General features: G+C 52.1%; 7 protein-coding genes across 7 annotated transcripts; 4 read left to right on the top strand and 3 right to left on the bottom strand.

The window, feature by feature from the left end:
• Window positions 1-401: 401 nt before the first annotated feature.
• Window positions 402-1,268, top strand: PpBr36_07331 (uncharacterized protein; the record flags this gene model as incomplete). The annotated part of the gene is made up of 6 exons (XM_029894468.1): window positions 402-445; window positions 511-548; window positions 620-715; window positions 786-849; window positions 948-1,035; window positions 1,125-1,268. 6 exons carry the CDS (start codon window positions 402-404, stop codon window positions 1,266-1,268), a joined length of 474 nt encoding a protein of 157 aa, XP_029747859.1.
• A 2,650-nt stretch (window positions 1,269-3,918) lies between these two features.
• Window positions 3,919-5,387, top strand: PpBr36_07330 (uncharacterized protein; the record flags this gene model as incomplete). The annotated part of the gene is made up of 4 exons (XM_029894467.1): window positions 3,919-4,431; window positions 4,527-4,677; window positions 4,849-5,206; window positions 5,321-5,387. The coding sequence occupies 4 exons, from the start codon at window positions 3,919-3,921 to the stop codon at window positions 5,385-5,387; spliced, it is 1,089 nt and encodes a 362-aa protein (XP_029747860.1).
• A 770-nt stretch (window positions 5,388-6,157) lies between these two features.
• PpBr36_07329 (uncharacterized protein) lies at window positions 6,158-7,951 on the bottom strand (the record flags this gene model as incomplete). Its single annotated transcript, XM_029894466.1, has 4 exons — window positions 6,158-6,333; window positions 6,453-6,679; window positions 6,774-7,657; window positions 7,838-7,951. 4 exons carry the CDS (start codon window positions 7,949-7,951, stop codon window positions 6,158-6,160), a joined length of 1,401 nt encoding a protein of 466 aa, XP_029748485.1.
• A 490-nt stretch (window positions 7,952-8,441) lies between these two features.
• PpBr36_07328 (uncharacterized protein) lies at window positions 8,442-9,878 on the top strand (the record flags this gene model as incomplete). The annotated part of the gene is made up of 6 exons (XM_029894465.1): window positions 8,442-8,588; window positions 8,650-8,794; window positions 8,869-8,931; window positions 9,002-9,103; window positions 9,177-9,302; window positions 9,370-9,878. The coding sequence occupies 6 exons, from the start codon at window positions 8,442-8,444 to the stop codon at window positions 9,876-9,878; spliced, it is 1,092 nt and encodes a 363-aa protein (XP_029748484.1).
• A 174-nt stretch (window positions 9,879-10,052) lies between these two features.
• PpBr36_07327 (uncharacterized protein) lies at window positions 10,053-10,709 on the bottom strand (the record flags this gene model as incomplete). Its single annotated transcript, XM_029894464.1, has 1 exon — window positions 10,053-10,709. One exon carries the CDS (start codon window positions 10,707-10,709, stop codon window positions 10,053-10,055), a length of 657 nt encoding a protein of 218 aa, XP_029748171.1.
• Window positions 10,710-12,322: 1,613 nt separating this feature from the next.
• On the top strand, window positions 12,323-13,750 carry PpBr36_07326 (uncharacterized protein; the record flags this gene model as incomplete). Its single annotated transcript, XM_029894463.1, has 2 exons — window positions 12,323-12,646; window positions 12,731-13,750. 2 exons carry the CDS (start codon window positions 12,323-12,325, stop codon window positions 13,748-13,750), a joined length of 1,344 nt encoding a protein of 447 aa, XP_029748169.1.
• A 1,177-nt stretch (window positions 13,751-14,927) lies between these two features.
• Window positions 14,928-16,364, bottom strand: PpBr36_07325 (uncharacterized protein; the record flags this gene model as incomplete). Its single annotated transcript, XM_029894462.1, has 3 exons — window positions 14,928-15,056; window positions 15,126-15,974; window positions 16,185-16,364. Coding segments are annotated over 3 exons (1,158 nt in total), but the record flags the coding sequence as incomplete, so codon positions are not given.
• Window positions 16,365-16,526: the final 162 nt, after the last annotated feature.

Below are 16,526 nucleotides of genomic sequence, written 5' to 3'. Positions count from 1 at the left end.
AGGAGATCTGGCCAGCATTCGCTACTGGGTTATTTGCGACTCGGGCGGTGGGACAAGTGGCAGCTATGGGGGGACGCAGTATCACGTGGTATCGTAAGTCACTCTCCTTATCTTTCAAGTACCATCGGTACTTTGGCGCGCTAAAGCTTTGACCCTGCAAGCTTACGGAAGAACTGTTCTCCGTATCGCCTCACAACCTACCCCTCCTACCGTGCTCCCAGCTTGGGGATTATGTGGGGCTCGTTCAATTCAGCCCACAACGCGGGCGCGTGTGCCTGCCGGCTTGATCTGCCCCACCACCGAAGGTTGTCGCCCGTCGCCGCCATTGAATCCGAGCTGTCGGGAGGTTCTAATAAAAGTGACCCGACCCATCTTTAACTTGACGGTGAACAAAGGGCGCGATGTCTTCCTCAGCACCAGCCGAGCAATTTTATCTGCGCTACTAGTAAGCAAATTCCTCGAACCTCCTTGAGACACTGCTAGGATCGTAAAACTAACCACAACGTGAAGCTCTGGTCACTCTGGGCGCTTCGGCCATGAGTTCCTAGGTACGAATGCTGAATCGACCTTTCTTGATCGCATCGACATAGGGTCAAGCCGCTCTGACACTGATTACTAGAGTTCGACTTTCGCGTCGTCGGCGACGGAAGAAGCGCGGTCGCGCGGTACGCGAACAACTCAAACTATCGAAATGACAGCCTTATCAGGAAAGAGAGTACGTTTTCTTGCTCTGCCGTGGGTGCATTTGCGTCGAAGTACAACTGCTGACGACGCGACTCTTACAGTGAGCATCAGCTCCGTGGTTGTGGATGAGATCAAGCGCATTATAAAGTCGAGTGAAATACTCAAGTATGGCGCATCCTTTCGAGGCTCCCCGGTCGACTGCATATTGCGGTGGTCGCCATGAAACGCATTACGGCAATGGAAGCTGACGCGATAGTATGTAGGGAAGATGATGCCAAGTGGCCACCGAAGAACAAGGACGGAAAGCAAGAGCTCGAGATCAAGATCGGTAACGAGCACATTTCGTTCGAGGTACGCCTGCCACACACCCCGTGTTACCCACTCCTAGTTTCCCATTAGTGACCTTGGTATATTCAATTGGCGGCTGACCGTAGGAGTAGACTGCGAAAATCGGATCCCTCGTCGACGTCAACGAGTCTGCTGATCCTGAGGGATTGAGGGTGTTTTACTACCTCGTACAAGACCTCAAAGCACTTGTGTTCAGTTTGATCGCTCTGCACTTCAAGATCAAGCCCATCAACTAAATATACCAGTATACCCAACATTGAACCGAAAAATACTTCTGCAGTACGATTTGTTTTTGGAAGTTACGCATTCCGTCGGTTGGCCGTATTGGATTATGTGACATCAGTCAGCCGCGGATAAGCAAAGCAGATTACATGAGGCGACCCACGTGCTTTCGGGGAGCAATGGGAAACAGAAGGCCCGACTTATTTCTGAATGGACGGTTGTTTTTTTCAAAGAAAAGATTGAAGAAACACAAGCCTTTTTCGCATGTATAAGAACGTGTTGAACGGAAGAGTGGACGTCAACACCCGTTGAGCCCTGAGCTCGGCGCCAGCCGAACGGCACTGCTTGAGGATCGGACGGCGTCGCCTAAAGATGACACAACCGCAGCGCCTAGAATAATAATAGAATTTCAATCGGAACTAGTCCAGTTAGCTCCCAGCATCACAAGCCTATCTCCTTGCTACCTGGCTAGCACGAAACATCGAGGTGGGCCTGTACGTGGCCGAGTTAGTGCGAGCGCCTGTTGGATTGTGCTGCGACGCGACCGGCTGACGTCGACATGCAGTTTGATTAATGATTAATGATTAATTAATCGCAAGCAAGGTAACGTTGGCTGGACGCGGCTGGGTAGGCGACATCAAGAACTAGGTGAGAAGTGTCTCAGAGCAGAGGAACGTAGTGCGCCAACCAGCTAGCAACCACAATGACTACCCATCGTCCAACTTCGTTGCACCATGCACCAATTTATGAATCTCAAGCCGATGGGTAGACGAAAGGCCCCTTGTTCGCGAAACGATCGTCTGCCAAACATATATTTTTTATATAATTTTTTTTTCTTTTTTTTTTCTTTTTTTTTTCTTTTTTTTTTCTTCTTCTAATCATCGCGAATATGAACGCGAAAGGGCTAGACCAGGCAGTATGACTGGCATATGGCTGCTTCGGTCGGCAATTTCTGCTGGTTGGAAACAGGGGTATATTGACTGACTGAGGAGGAGAAAAAGGGGCATAAAAAACAATCGAGTAATGACTTACACGCTCGGAGGCACTAACTTGAGCTGGTGGGTGGACCTGCAAGTTTTCTTCTACTTTCGCGTCGCGCCCTTTGCTAAACCTGGGATTATGGGCTTTTGAAATGATAAGGCTGCCATGAGCACTAAGACTTCTAAGACGGCACTGGGTATACATGCACACAGACTGGACTGAACAGGCGGCACCTAACTAACGTGATTGCTGCTTCCATTTTAAACTATGCGTCAGCCAGCTGTCATTCGATATCAGTGCCCGAGGTCTGTGTTTGCAGACGACTGAACTTGTTTAATGCAGCGGAATAAAGCTTTGCATGATTTTTGGTAGTGGAATGATCAAACGATACGTTTGAGCCATGTGAACGAAATACAAGCAGCGGGAAAAGATGATCTAGATCTAAGGTACTTACTATTCTTAGTCCAGGTATTATTACGTCTTTTGCAAGTTGAGGCTATGGCAGCGTTCCACCGTCCAATCCAGTTCTGATTTTCAACTGCATTACATCAGAGAACCTTCAGAAGATTAAGCCCCCTGCTTGGCCCTTGTGGCTGGGGTTACTTTCAAGCCCCAAGGCTTATTCTGTAGTTTTCTTCTTCTCATTCTTTTGTTCCTTCGTTCGTTCATGTCCATCAAAACCTGCAATCGACCAAATTCAGACAAGTCCTCGAGTCCTTGGCCGCATCTCGGGAAGTCTCGTCCAACCGGCGCCTTGAACGAAACGGCAATTAGAGGGTACGTACCTTGAACAGTATTTAAATTGTAGCGGACTAGCCTTCCTGAATACGGCCTACGACAGCGACGTGGCAGCACGTGGCCAGCCCGTTGCCCTGTGGCGCGGCCCAACGGCAGGCATGGTGACATCTAATTTGTACAGTACCTTGAGTACCTTGCGCACTATACCTGGTGGCCGCCACCAATGTCCAAGGTCGGGGTAGAGTCGCAGGTCGTCAAGCCCTCATGATTGCCAACCCAGGGACTGACTCTCCATCGTAACCCCAGTCAGCCTGTCGGGCGCCGACCGCGAAGAATTCCCGGCTTCTCACAGCGTTGCGAGGTACTCCTTCCCAGTGACTCCAAAGAAATCCATCCGTCGTCTTAACAACCCACGAATTTTTTTGCATCCAGGTTGAGGACATATACCTGAGCGTGATCTTCATCACAGGCCTGCAACCCACGCAACCGCGATCAATTAATTCCTTTCAGTCTCTGCCTATTAATATCTCCTCCCGTTATTTGCTCGCGCGGCCGTTGTTAGCGACCGAACCGACCCAAGGGCGCAAACAATATATGCCAGTCCAATATACGATAAACCCCGGCCCCTGATTGCTTCTTTGTGGTCGTTCTTGTTGCCAGAGTCTTTCTTTGACCTTTTCTTAAATCAAGTTTGATAAAGAAGCTAGTCGACGCCACGCCCACCTTAACTTAAACGCCCGTTCCCGCCCCGATCTCCTGGAATTGTTACTTCTGTCCGGCCTTGTCGATCCCGAACCCCCTTGTCCTGTTGATTCTGAGGCACTTCCGCTCTTGTTGCCGTCCCATCCATTCTCTGAGCCATTGTCCAGGGCTTGTCGGAGCCGCGAGTTGCGCTTACTTGCAACCTACCAAAAGCAAGCAGGATCCCGTTTGGAAACAGCCAACATGCCCACTCCATCCAACCTCCACAACACGGATTCTCGTGCGCACCCATTCTCCTCGACTTGTCCCGACGACCAAACAACAGTTCCAACGCAACCGCCCTCTCCATCGAGCTGGAACCCCCCGCTCCCCTCTTCGTATGCCGAACACGTCGTCGTCACCGTCTCTGCGAACGATTCCGACGGCCCAATCACGTCACGGCCTGCCTCACGAAGCGATGACGACAGGGCAAGTCCCAATACAGATACTGGGGATGATGCCCACGACAATGATGATGACGTACAAAATGGAATGGGACCGGTGGACTACGAGTCCACGAGGTTAGATACGGACGACGAGTTGTCCCCAGAGCAACCAGGCGCCGCAGCAGCACAGGGTGGCTCGTCCGTGCCCACAAGCTCTACATCTAGAATCTCGCATACGACACCGTCCCGGAGCGCCGACGGAGATGTGAATATGCAGCACAATTGGGCCGACGGGCCATCGATGTCAGAGAGCTACTTTTCGCAATTAAGAGTGCGCCGTGTTCCTTTCCTTTCAGAGCTGCCACCCAATCCACAGCACAATTGTTATTAAGTCTCAGCGCGCTGACTTGGTGTTACGACTCTCAGGTTATTCCCACAACGCCATCCTCATACCTACGACCAGGAAGCAAGTTTTATGGGACACAGCACTCAGAAAGACAGATTTATGACGTACAGGTCGAGATTAAACATGTCGACTTGGCGGAATCTTTCTTATGCGGTTATCTGCGCATACAAGGTAAGACAGACCATGAGGGCTGGCAAGGGACCGTCGGGTCCCTGCCGTAACCTTGGTAGTGGGATTGCTCAGCTAGCCGGTTGCGTGGGCTGCGTTCAGCCTATAAAGCGCTTACCGTTACCACGCAGAAGGAAGAATAACTGCTGATGCCATCCAAAACGGAAAATTTAGGCCTAACCGAGGACCACCCTACTTTGACGACGTATTTTGAGGGCGAAATAATTGGCCCCAAGTACTCGTTTACGACAAAGCATCCGTCGTGGGGAGCTAACGAAAAGACTGATCTGACACACTGGTCAAAGTTCGCTGCCTTCCGACCGTTCGCCAAGGCGGCACGTAAGGGGGGAGCAGTCATCCGCGACGTCGCGCAGCGCGAACATATATTCATGCGCTGGAAGGAAATTTTCCTAGTGCCGGACCACCGAGTACTAACTATCAATGGTGCCAGTTTCGAGGGTTTCTACTACATTTGCTTCAACCAGATCAGGGGCGACATTACTGGCATTTATTTCCACAGCAAGAGCGAAAGGTATGCCATTTTACCATCCTGAAAGGCCTCCTGAAAGGATCCAACATCGGACGCTATTCTTCTTATACAGTCTCAGACGATCTCTACTAACAAATATCTTTGCGTTGATGGCAGGTTTCAACAGCTAGAGCTCAAGCATGTCGAGGATAAGGGATGTTTCAGCGCTATGGAGTTTCGTTGACTCTCCCAGTCGTAGATACGACTGACGGAGACGCGAAAATTTGACATGCTGAGTTGCTGCACGTCCGATGTAGGAGCTTTGAATTGTTGGAGCCGCAACAAGTATAGCTGCAGCGCGGGCGCAAGCATGACTAGCTTGCTAGGGCTACATGCGTCACGGTGCGAAGCGGTAAAGCACTGGACTCTCGACACATATTCCAAATACAATCTGAAGTTGATGATGACAGGGAAGTTGATCTTGGCATGGCGCACGGAAAGGGGAGTTTGGGTTTTTTTTTGGTCCTTAGTTGTTACAGCATTTGGGAAGATAGTTCAGCGACCTGAACTCACCACCAAAACATATATAATAGGGTTATTATTGTTTTCTTTTTTATTGAGCGGCGAAGAATGAACCCACGGGAATTTATTTCAAACTACCTAACTGGCGCTTTGCGCTAGTCTACCTTTGCAGGCTCTTGGTGTTCTGAGCTAGACAATGATACATGGCCAAGATGTCAAATCTTTTAGTACCGGCTTCTGACTCGATTTCTGGTAGCTTGTATGATCGATCTGATCGGGGGTTAAGGAGGTGGCCGTCGTCCGAACGAAGTCATGAAGTGAGACTCGAGGTGCAAAGTCTGCAAAAGGCTTCTGAAATCGGGACGACCAAGAACCCAAGAAAGTGGTTATTCACCGAGTTACGACGCTTTGGTCTACTTGTTACACATGCGAATGATGAAATTGGATGCATGGAAATCTTATGGTGTTTTTTTTTTCTTTTCTCTGTTTTTTTTATGTCTCCTCCGTCTTGAACTTTGTAAAGTATCCCCTCCTAAACGGATTCAGTTCATCGGCCGTCGTGCCCTGTTCACCATCTCTAGCGTCACGATTCGCCAACGCCAAAGCTAGCGCTGAGGAATCGACATGGTTTTCTGGTATCCTCTCGTAGGTGATCAGACGTCGAGACCCTACATGCATAGGTTTTTTTTGTTTTGTTGTGGTAGGCGTTAGCGAGACATGTACTCCACCCCATCCCCAGGGTTCATCGAAATAGAGACAAAAAAAAAAAAAAAAAAAGGTTTCTTACATTTGTTAAACACCTGCACACAGACTGCGACCGTGCGCATGCACGGATGTGTAGGCACGGCCAGCTCTAGAGACTCGTCGTTGGCGGTAGGCATCCAAAAGGCAAGACGGCCGCCGTCGACGAGCGTCTCAGCGGCGAATGTGAGCAGGTCGTCCAACATGGCAAGGAAGCTGTACGGCCTCTTTGGCGGGATGAAGTCGGGATCTCTGGGCTGGGCGTTAGCGAGGCTGTGACAATGGACGAAATAGCTACGTTTACGCATATAAGCGGCTAGCTAACAAGGCAGCCAAGAAACGAGAAAGTTATAGATAAAAGACTCACCTGTACATGTCCATGCCGGCCTTGACCACATGTGCCTGTTTCTCCGCGTCCCGGACACCTAGCACCCTCAGACCCTCACGAACACCATAAGGCGGGTCGCATATAATCCCGTCGAGCCACCTCCTCCCTCCGCCCCCTGAACCCAACGGACACCTCACGACTGGTGAGTTGGTCAGGTCGGCCGAGAAGCTGTCTGCGAGGCCGTGCAGCAGACCATACTGCTCAAAGTTGCCCCTGAGCGTCTTGCCGCCGACGCCGCCCTCGTCACCCCTGACTGCGCGACCGTCAATGTCGCTACCCCATGCCAGGGCGCCCCACTGGGCGGCAGCGACGGGGAAGCTGCCCGTGCCAACAAAGGGGTCGTAGAACAGCCTCCCCGGGGCGGCCAGGGCGATGTTTGCCGTGACGAGGGCGAGCTCGCTGTCCATGCTAGTGGTGCTGATGTACCTGCGCTTCTTGAGGTCGTACTTGCGGACGAGGTCGTTGCGCGGGCTGGATGCGACCTTGCGCGCCAGATACAGCCTCTCCGGGTGCTCGAGGCCCAGCGGCACGGCGCCGTCGGCCCAGTGCTCCATGACGGTCAGCTCCGTGTCGGCGCCGCGCATGCGGATGGGGCCCCGGAGAGGCAGGTAAGCAAAGGAGTTGATTATGGACACGATGGCCTCCTGGGTGCGGGCGCCGCGGTACGAGTCGACGTCGAAGCGCCACGACGCCGTCTCGTGGGCGGGCCACAGGTGCGCGGACCGCGCCTTGGTGTCGGCGTGCAGAGAGGCGTAGTCGTCACCCGCGGCCCAGAGCTCGTGGATGCTCTGGCTGAGGATGGATCGGCTTATCAGAGCTGCTGCCGCGGCTGGGGAGTCTAGCTTTACGATGCAGAAGGGGGACTAGAGCTGGGGGCGTTGAGGTGTGAGCATGGTACTGCGGTCATGTTGGCGGTTTGTCTTTTCTGGGGGGGTAGGTTTGATGTCAAAAAAAAAAAAGAAAGAAAGAAAGAAAGAAAGAAAGTAGAGCAAAGTCAAAAACGATTAATGTATAAGTACTCCTTGTCTGCTTGCTAAACATACATCTGAATTGTAGAATACCACTTCCATCTTGACATTTTCGACGATGGCCAGGGCTTGAATCTCAACCAAGCGAAAGGTCTCATGGACCCCGCCAAAGCGGATGAGGAAATCCATGTGCAGGGGCAGATACGACAGACACGTCAAATAATCAGAATGGTGGTATGCTGTATCCGATATGTATTTTCATGCCGCTTCAAATCTTTCTCATCCTGCGAAGTGAGCAATACTGATATGTTGTACTTTGGAATTGGATAATGAGAATGGGCAAATTCCGCTTTCGAAGAGTTGAAAGTTGCCTTGGTTGGCAGTTTTCACTAATCTAGCAAAGGGGAATATTGTTTTACTTGAGTCATGGTTATTGACAGGACAAAATTGAGTGAGCAATGCGAGTGCTGGTTTGCAAGCAGACTCACGTGATATGCATCATTATTTGGCAGGCACAAATTAATCAACCTCGACGCGACCCGTTCACTTTGATGGGTTGGTAGACGGCAATTTTCAGGTCTCCATTAGGTTGACTTGAAGTTGACTCTCTCCAAAATCCCACATGAAATCAATCTATAACACCAAATATTTTATCTGAGAAAGCTTTTTTTTTTTCCAAATGCTTCCGCTCAGAGAACAAAAGTCTATCTACCAAACGCCAAAATGCTATTTTACGTATGGCGCCATGGTTCATGTTGATCCGAAGCAGCCACCTTCAAAAGGCAAGCCTTGGACAACGTTGGCATCACGGGATTTCATTCACCAGGTTAGCTTAGTCTGAGCATCTTACCACCAGTAGTGGAATGCACACTGACAACCGAAATTAGGTCGATCTGATTCTCCCACAAGAAATATTCAATATATTTCAGCAAAAAGTGCTTAACAGCCACTTGCCGCCTCAATATAAAAGGGTCACCATGACCCTTGGGCAGGTTTTAGAGAAAGATTTCTTTCAGGAGTATCTGAAGATAGGTAAGTGGAAGCTCACACAGTCTGAATTATCAGTCAAATGACTGTAAATTGCTAACACGTAGCACTTTGCCCAGGCAACATCCTGATGCTCTCTGAAGGGAGGCCAGGACAAGACAATGTCTTCACCATAAAGGATGGTATGTGGTCCTCAAAAGTGAGTTTGAGCTGTATGCGCAAGCTGACCTCCCTTTTACTTCTGTTTCACAGGTAAACTCACCATGTTTCTGGACCGAGAGACGTACGAACGCGCCGGAATGGTTGGTACTACGCATGGCGTCAAGGGCGATAGGGGCCTGAGACCACGATGGAGTAAGTCACAGCAAGGCACCTGTCTTTTTCTTCACGTCACGACCAGAATACTTGGGGCTAATCTGTTGCTCAGTTGTGGAATATGATCTTCGAGCTCCAGCCAGCTTTCCGGGCAAAAAGGGGTTCGACCGGTTGATCTACGCCACCAAGAACGCACTGAATTTTCCAGTCACCTGGTTGTTCTGCAACCTAGGAAAAAGTAGGTTCACTTCCGTGGCAAGAAGGTGCAAATTTCTAGTTCTCTTAGCACTAACCAGCATCTGCAGCCCCTGACCCCGACCCATTGCTCGCCCATTTCCCAACCACATACACATCCACACCAGGTATCACCCGAGACTTTTCAGTCCTCATTCCGGAGCTGAAACCAGAGTCAAATACTGTGATCAAAGATGACAGAGACGAAGCTGAGAGGTTCGCCACCGAGACTTACGAATGGCTTTCACTCGTTCGTCTGGTGAGCCCAAGAGTTTCGGTCCGTGATGATGTTGATCCGTACATCAGCCAATACAGTTTTCCAGAAGGTCCCGGAGACCGAGAGCCTTCCCCTGGCGCTGTCTGCAAGATCACCTGGCGTGGCCTTCTAGCTGCTGACTGGGCTCGGAATCTGTTCATGGAGATTCTTGTTGCCTTGCCTTCCAAGTCATGGTTTTCCCTGAGTATCAACAGCTTTACGATGTCGAAGGGTTTGGCGGCCGACAGCACCGACTTGACAATAATGCGCCCACCTAATACGCCGGGAGAATATCTGCAGTGGGAGATCAAGGGCCATGAATGAGCTTCCTGTCCATTCTGGGCCTTGTCTTTTCTGTTCCTCCCAGGGGTGGCCTTTCCAGATCAGATACCGTAGCAGAAATGGTAAGGCATCCCAGCACCTCCAGAGTATTTGCCACAAAGACAGCAATCCGGCAAGGACTTATTCAATCAAACTTGAGCTTTTTCTTGTGCGTCCTCAGTCTTGTCTCGGCCGAACGTTACGGTCCCCCGAAAGCTCTTCCCCGGATATCACCTGCATAATCAACTGGCGAAGCTCAGCCTGTGCCTCTGGAGTATCGTGGTCGTCCCTTGCAGCAAACTCGTCGATCAGACGCTTGATTTCAGGGTTCGGCCCCGGTCCATCCTCGGCGGGATCATTCATGGTGCCCATCGTGACCGACAACCCCTCCGGAACTGGCGGCAGACCAGTTGCGGAATTGCCATTGACAGCACCCGAGTGGCCATTGACGCCGCCGGCACTGCCCTCCCTGGCCTTCAACCACTCAGCGACCTCGGGGAATTCTTCCTCGGCCTCGATCTTCTCGCGGGCGGTCAACCCCTCACTCCCTTTGATCTTCTCGTCCAGCCCCAGCTCCTCGACCAACACGCGCGCCGCCTCGACGGTCTCGACGACGAAGAGCGCCGTTTCGCCGTCCTCGTCGCGCAGGTCGACTGGTACAGAGAACTCGCGAACAAGCGTGCGTAGGAGGCCGAGGTGGTTGTAGGAGGCGGCGGCGTGGATCAGGCTGTAGCCGTGCTCGTCCTGCTGCGACGCCATGGAGGGGTTCGCGCGCAGGAGCGGCAGCAGCTCCGGCTTATTGTCGGCCGCGAGGAGGTATGGGTTCTGCGCCATGGTTGAGAGGGCTTTTCTGGTTTGTCTTGTTTGGTCTGACTGTAGCCGAGTGAGAATTGAAGAGCTTCTGCTTATAGATTCTTTGGTTATGGCTCGATTCAGCGGGGTATTATTCTCTGTCGCGATGGGAAAGATGTTTGCCCTGAGGAAACCCTGCAGAGCAGCAGAAAATTTAGTGTGGGGTAGCTTGTAAAGGTGCTGCAGAACGTCACTAAGTGGGGTCAATTAACGGTTTACCCCAACGTCAATGTGTTTTGCTCGTCGAGATTTTAGACTGGTCTGCACATACTACCCACCATACATCTGAATCTTTGCTTCTCCATCCTACTACTCGGCATACATGAGTAGCTATGCAGATAGCTAACAAAGCAAATGTCATTAGGCTTCGCCTTTTTGAGAGGTATCGAATTCTTGATGTGACGATCATGTTCAAACCATTCTGTATTCTAGGCTAAGTATCGAGATACAGTGACAAAGAATACGATACATGAATATGTCTGCAGAATCTTTATTTATTTATTTTTTGTTTCGTACAGCATCATCTTACACAATAAGATGATGGTGCTGCAAGGTCTCGCTGTCGATGTAGGATGCCTTGTGAGATCCAGGACCCAAGTGAAGGGGAATTTCCGGTATCGCACGGGCATCTCCAGGTGCCATCATGACCGATCCCCTGTGGCTGGAAGCGTGCTGGAGATGAATGAAAGAAGGTACTCACTTTTGATGTCCCTGCACCAACAACTACGGCTCGACAGAGTATGGGGTATCTGTCAAGATGGGCCGTCAAGTGTGGTGCCTGGCTATTCGCGATGCTCTTCCTTGTTGTTGATAACTTTCAACCACCAAAAGTTTCTCTACGAGGGACAGCCACTTTCTGTGGGAGACTCCCACGCAGTATGACAGTCTAGGGCGCCGGCGGACAGTTCAGCTATGCAAAGCAGTCCCTCCCATGACGATAAGGAGATAACTGTCAAGTCTGGTATTTAGACTTGCTAACCGTATGACAGATCAGACTAGCTCAGGCTCATGGCCCCGCACGATGACACTTTTAACATGTTTGAAGCAAGGCGTCCAATCTCTGCCTGACGATCTTCTCCGGAATCTTCTATCTGCCCCCGATCAAAGCTAGATAAGCTTGTTCGCGGCCAGCAGAAGTTCCAGAAACAGATGCCAGAAGCGTCTGAAGTTCATGGTTTTGATGTATAAAAACCGTACGGGTATAGTTGTAACTTTACACGACTTGGGTCGGATGTTCCCCGCCTCTCTACCGACCTATTTCGTATATTGACTCACCTTCTTTATAGGACACATCCTGCTTGACGGGACGAAAGTTTGCCGCAAAGGATGGCTAGGCACTCAGAACGGCATCCGTTGGGCTCAACCATCACAGGCAACCTCGCCATGTTGATCTGCCCACTCGCCAGACCCCGCGTGTCGCTTGTTCCACAGTGAGACGCCTCGGAGCACTATTTAAGCGAGAGAGGACACGTTTCGATGGCAGGCGCCAGATCGTAGGGCTGCAAAAGCTGAGCAGCAGATGGCCTTCATCTGGCATCTCTTGTAAGACTTTAGACGGAACGAGGAGCCCGAAGAAGAGGCAGATAAAAAAGCAAATGGCACACTTTTCAATCTGGGCGCAGTTGCCGGCCGAGGGCCCATCGGCGTTTTGTGGACAGCCGCCCAACACCCAGGCCGACTTGCACATAATCAAGGGATTCTTCCGCATCTTCGATGTCCCCGAGACTGTCAGTCCCGCCATGGTGTGGCACCCTGCGCCCCCGGGATATGTTCGCAACGAGAAGCAAGCAAGCATCATCGCCGGCATGGCTGTGTCCATGGTAATTATCTTCGGCATAACTACGGCGAGGATACTCGCCAGAATCTGTGGAGAGCATACCGTTTTCGGGCTAGACGACTATGCCATCATTCCTGCCGCAGTACGTTCAGACCGCCAGTCTCTCGAAATATTTACTCTCAAACGACAGGGGATAATGGCTGACAGAGCAGAAATGGAAACATAGGCGCTCGCCCTACTTTACCCCGTGTTGCAGCTCCTCGCCGTCGTCAAGGGCGGTGGCGGGCGGCACTCGTGGGACAACACCTACGAGAACATCAGCCAGTTTTTCTTTTATCTAGACACCTGCACCAAAGTGTATTACGCCGACATGGCCCTCCTCAAGATTTCGATCACGATCTTTGTTCGCCGCCTCGCCAACCACGCCTCGTCGAGGTGGCGCATAGCCGCAGACGTCTACATCATCACCGTGGTCGGTCACCTGATCGCGGGCGTCCTGGTCAACTCCCTCAGGTGCGACCCGCCGCGCGCCGGCTGGGACATGGAGTTCAGCGGCAGCCTCGAGCCGCCTGCCCGCTGCCACGAATTCCACCCCATCTTCATCACCCTGCACACCGTCCACGTCGTGCAGAGCATGACGCTGCTCATGGCGCCCGTCGTCATCCTGTGGAAGGTGCAGATGGACACGGGCAAGAAGATCCGCCTGTTCGTCATCTGGTTGGTGGGCGCCCTGTCCGTCCTGGGTGGGCTGCTGCAGTACCTCCTCGCGCCCGTCGGCGAGTATGACATATTCATGGCGTACACCACGACCCTGCAGTGGACCATGCTGGACCTGACCATGGGGGTCATCGCCGCCTCGCTGCCGGTGCTGGACAGCGTGCTCATCGGCGGCTGGCGCCGCGCCACGTCCAGGATTGTCAAGCTGTGCCGCAAGTCCTCGAGCTCCCGCCTCGGGACCGGAGACCCGGGCACCAGCAGCAGGACCTCGGGGGCGCGCAGCCAGGACCGAACCGCGATCGGCGGTAGCACCAGCAACTTGGCGCTGGGCCAGTCTCGACCCGCCTTGAGCAGCATCCGGGACCAGTTCGATTCGACCGAGGCCAAGATGCCCCCGGTCCGTGCGGCTCGGCTCACGACTGACGAGCAGTACGGCCCGTACGAGATGCCGAATTTGTCCCCCAGGGCAACGGCCGATACCGGCGTAGACCTGGGCGAACCCTCGCGGAAAGAAAACGAAGAGGTATAATAGAACACAGGCGTAACCTCATCGCTGTGCTCAAAAGTAAAATCGAGACCAGCCCTAATCATATCTAAAGCTGTTTGGTCTGGTTCATAGTATGCAGCCCAGTGGTGAATAGCGTGGTGCTGCTTTCCAATCAGGCTAAACAACTTGGAGAAACACATCTAGATCGGCCTGGGTCAGAATGGACTGCATGCATTTTCAAGAAACCTAATCGACACATCTATACATCGCATTGCCTCTATTAGTTGTGAGCCGCGTCTTTCAAAGTGAATATCATTATTAACATTATGCTAAATGTCAAACTACCCACAGTCGGCTATGCAAGTTGAATGTGTCTCAGTATAGCGCAAGTCTTGAGTATTTCCACAAGTGCACAAATACAAAGATTAACGTCGATATCAAGGAGAACGATGCAAGCCAAGTCGAAAATTGCTCTCTCACATGTTCGCCGAAAGGAGAAAAAAAAGAAAAAGAAAAAAAACGATTTCAGAGCGCCAGGAAAAATGGGGCTGGTATGCGTCGAACAGATCAGAAATGCTAGGAGGGGTATCATAAAGGAAGGAAAAGAAGCGAAAATACAGGTAACAGTGGAATGAAGTGACGAAAGTAGCAACAAACCGTCTTTGGTAAAGCAAGCCTAGGAAAGTTGAAGCAGATCTGGGTATTTGAAACCACAGCACTCTTAGGTGAATGCCCAGGCAGATTTCCAGTTATTTCGAGAGCTCAGAACTTCATTCGGACCAAGTCTCTACTTATCATTCCGTGCCTGAAGTGCCGGAGGTGAAGCGCTTCTGAGGGTTTCGACGTCACTTATTGGGCTGCTCCTCTGCAATGAGCTGCCTGTGACTGGTCGTTCCGTATTAGCCAAGAGGAATCCAAATGAGGATGGTGGCACCATTGATTCCAAATAGAGCGTCGGGACTTCCATTGACTGATCATTCGGTTCGCTCGTTCGGACACCTGTGCCTTGAGAGAAGGTCGTGGGAATAGACAACGTGGCAATGTTGGCCCGGAACCTGGCCAGATTACCACGACTTCTGACATGTGGCGGGATTAGTTCCGCGGGGGAATGTACCGGCTCAGGCGACAGTGGTGGCGTCGAGCATCTTTCGTGCCAATACGCGCGATGCCCATTGCGGACCCAAGCATCCGCGTATTCGTCAGGTGGCACTTCACGCGCCTAACGTGATTTGCTGAAGCACATGGCGTTCAGTACATGTCCCTCCTGCCAACCTTGTAGGGTAAGAGGTGTCGTGTCACGAAGTATCTTTCCCAAGTATGCGATCCGTACGCTCGTGTCGTTCGGAAGCTAAAGTCCAACTGGTCAGTATATCTCAGGTCACGCAACTGAACTCCTAGGTGGAGACCGCATCCGTACCTTGGCTTCCTCGACTATTCGACGGGCCAAAACCCGTACTGGACTCTTCTTGGGAAGTGTAACCACTACATCCCGCGCATTTTCGCTAAGCCGACAGCGAACGGTGATGGTCTCCTCCTCAACTTCAACCTCTTTTCCCTTTTCTTTACGGCGCTGGGCCGCCTTATCAGTCTCGTCATCCTCGGCAGAGCTGGCAATATAAGGCTGTTTAGTATCCCCAATGCTTCCAATATCAGCCTCGTCGTCATCAATCTCATCCCCATCGTCCGAAGGTGGGAGGTCCGAGGCATTGATGACGTTGACCGGATTGCAGACGACGTGCTCGGGCAGGGCATAGTAGTTGCCGAGCCGGTCGTAGACACCCTGCGCAAGGTTACCCGTGGGGAGCGTTATATCAGCAGCCATCATGATGCTCTGCGCCGTGAGCAGCGCCTCTTCCTGTTGCTCCTGAGTCGGCGCCGTCGTCCCTGGGGGAGGATTGGGGTCTGATTCCCACAGAACCTCGAGCGCAGTCTTGATGGCTTGCCAGACCTCGACGCGACCCGTCACTCGAGTGTCGAAAAAGTCCTTTCTCTCGGCTGCCAGGTCCTCTCGCGTCCACACGCGACTGCGCGATGCCCACCGGTGCCAGCGCAGCGGCTTGTTGATGTGCTGGTCGAGCGGCTGGCGATGACGGTGTCTCTGAGGTGAGCGCGTGGATGTGGGCGATGCTGCCGCTTCGGCATCCCCAGAGAGTGGCGAGCCCGCAGCGGGACGGGCTGCGACGGTGTTGATTGCGCGCGCCGACGCCGACGCAGCATCCCCAGGGTAGGGCGAGTTTGGCCCTGCAGGCCGGGAACCGCAGCAGCCCTAGATTGAACAGGAGAGAATTAGAAACGGATTAATGGAGTGGTTGTGGTGGGGAACAGCTATCACCGTCCGTCTCCTCGGGAGCAGGCTCGGCGCAATTCAAGGATAGCTCATCGGCATACATGTAGGCGAAGCACATACCATTTTTATTATTATTATTTTCCGTTCTTCTCTCAGCTATCCTGTCTGGGACTGGCAAGAAAGAGTCACCATTTCACTCTTGGAAACCAGGAATCGCTGATCGTTGCCAGGTTTGATTTTCCCCGGCTGCCGTGCCCACAGTGTAGAGCGTAAAGTCGCGCCTCGCTCGTTGGCCTCGATAAGACTGGCGACAGGACGGTAGTGGTTGGTGGTATGGATGTTAGGGTGGTGAGTAATGGATATCCTCCCCCTGCAAATTAAATGGGGCTGGGGCCGTCAGTACGAGTTAGTGAGAAGATTACCCCAAAGAAGAGAGCGTCCAGGGGAGAGGAGAAGTGGGGTTGGGGGTCTGGTCTAGACAATTTCAGGCGGAAATGGCGCCAGCCCAAAAGTATAGGGAGAAACGAGTTT

Source organism: Pyricularia pennisetigena, chromosome 1 (assembly GCF_004337985.1).
Source record: "Pyricularia pennisetigena strain Br36 chromosome 1, whole genome shotgun sequence".
Taxonomy (NCBI): Eukaryota; Fungi; Ascomycota; class Sordariomycetes; order Magnaporthales; family Pyriculariaceae; genus Pyricularia; species Pyricularia pennisetigena.
The sequence above is the reverse complement of the archived record's forward strand: the minus strand, read 5'-3'. Positions and strand labels throughout refer to the sequence as shown.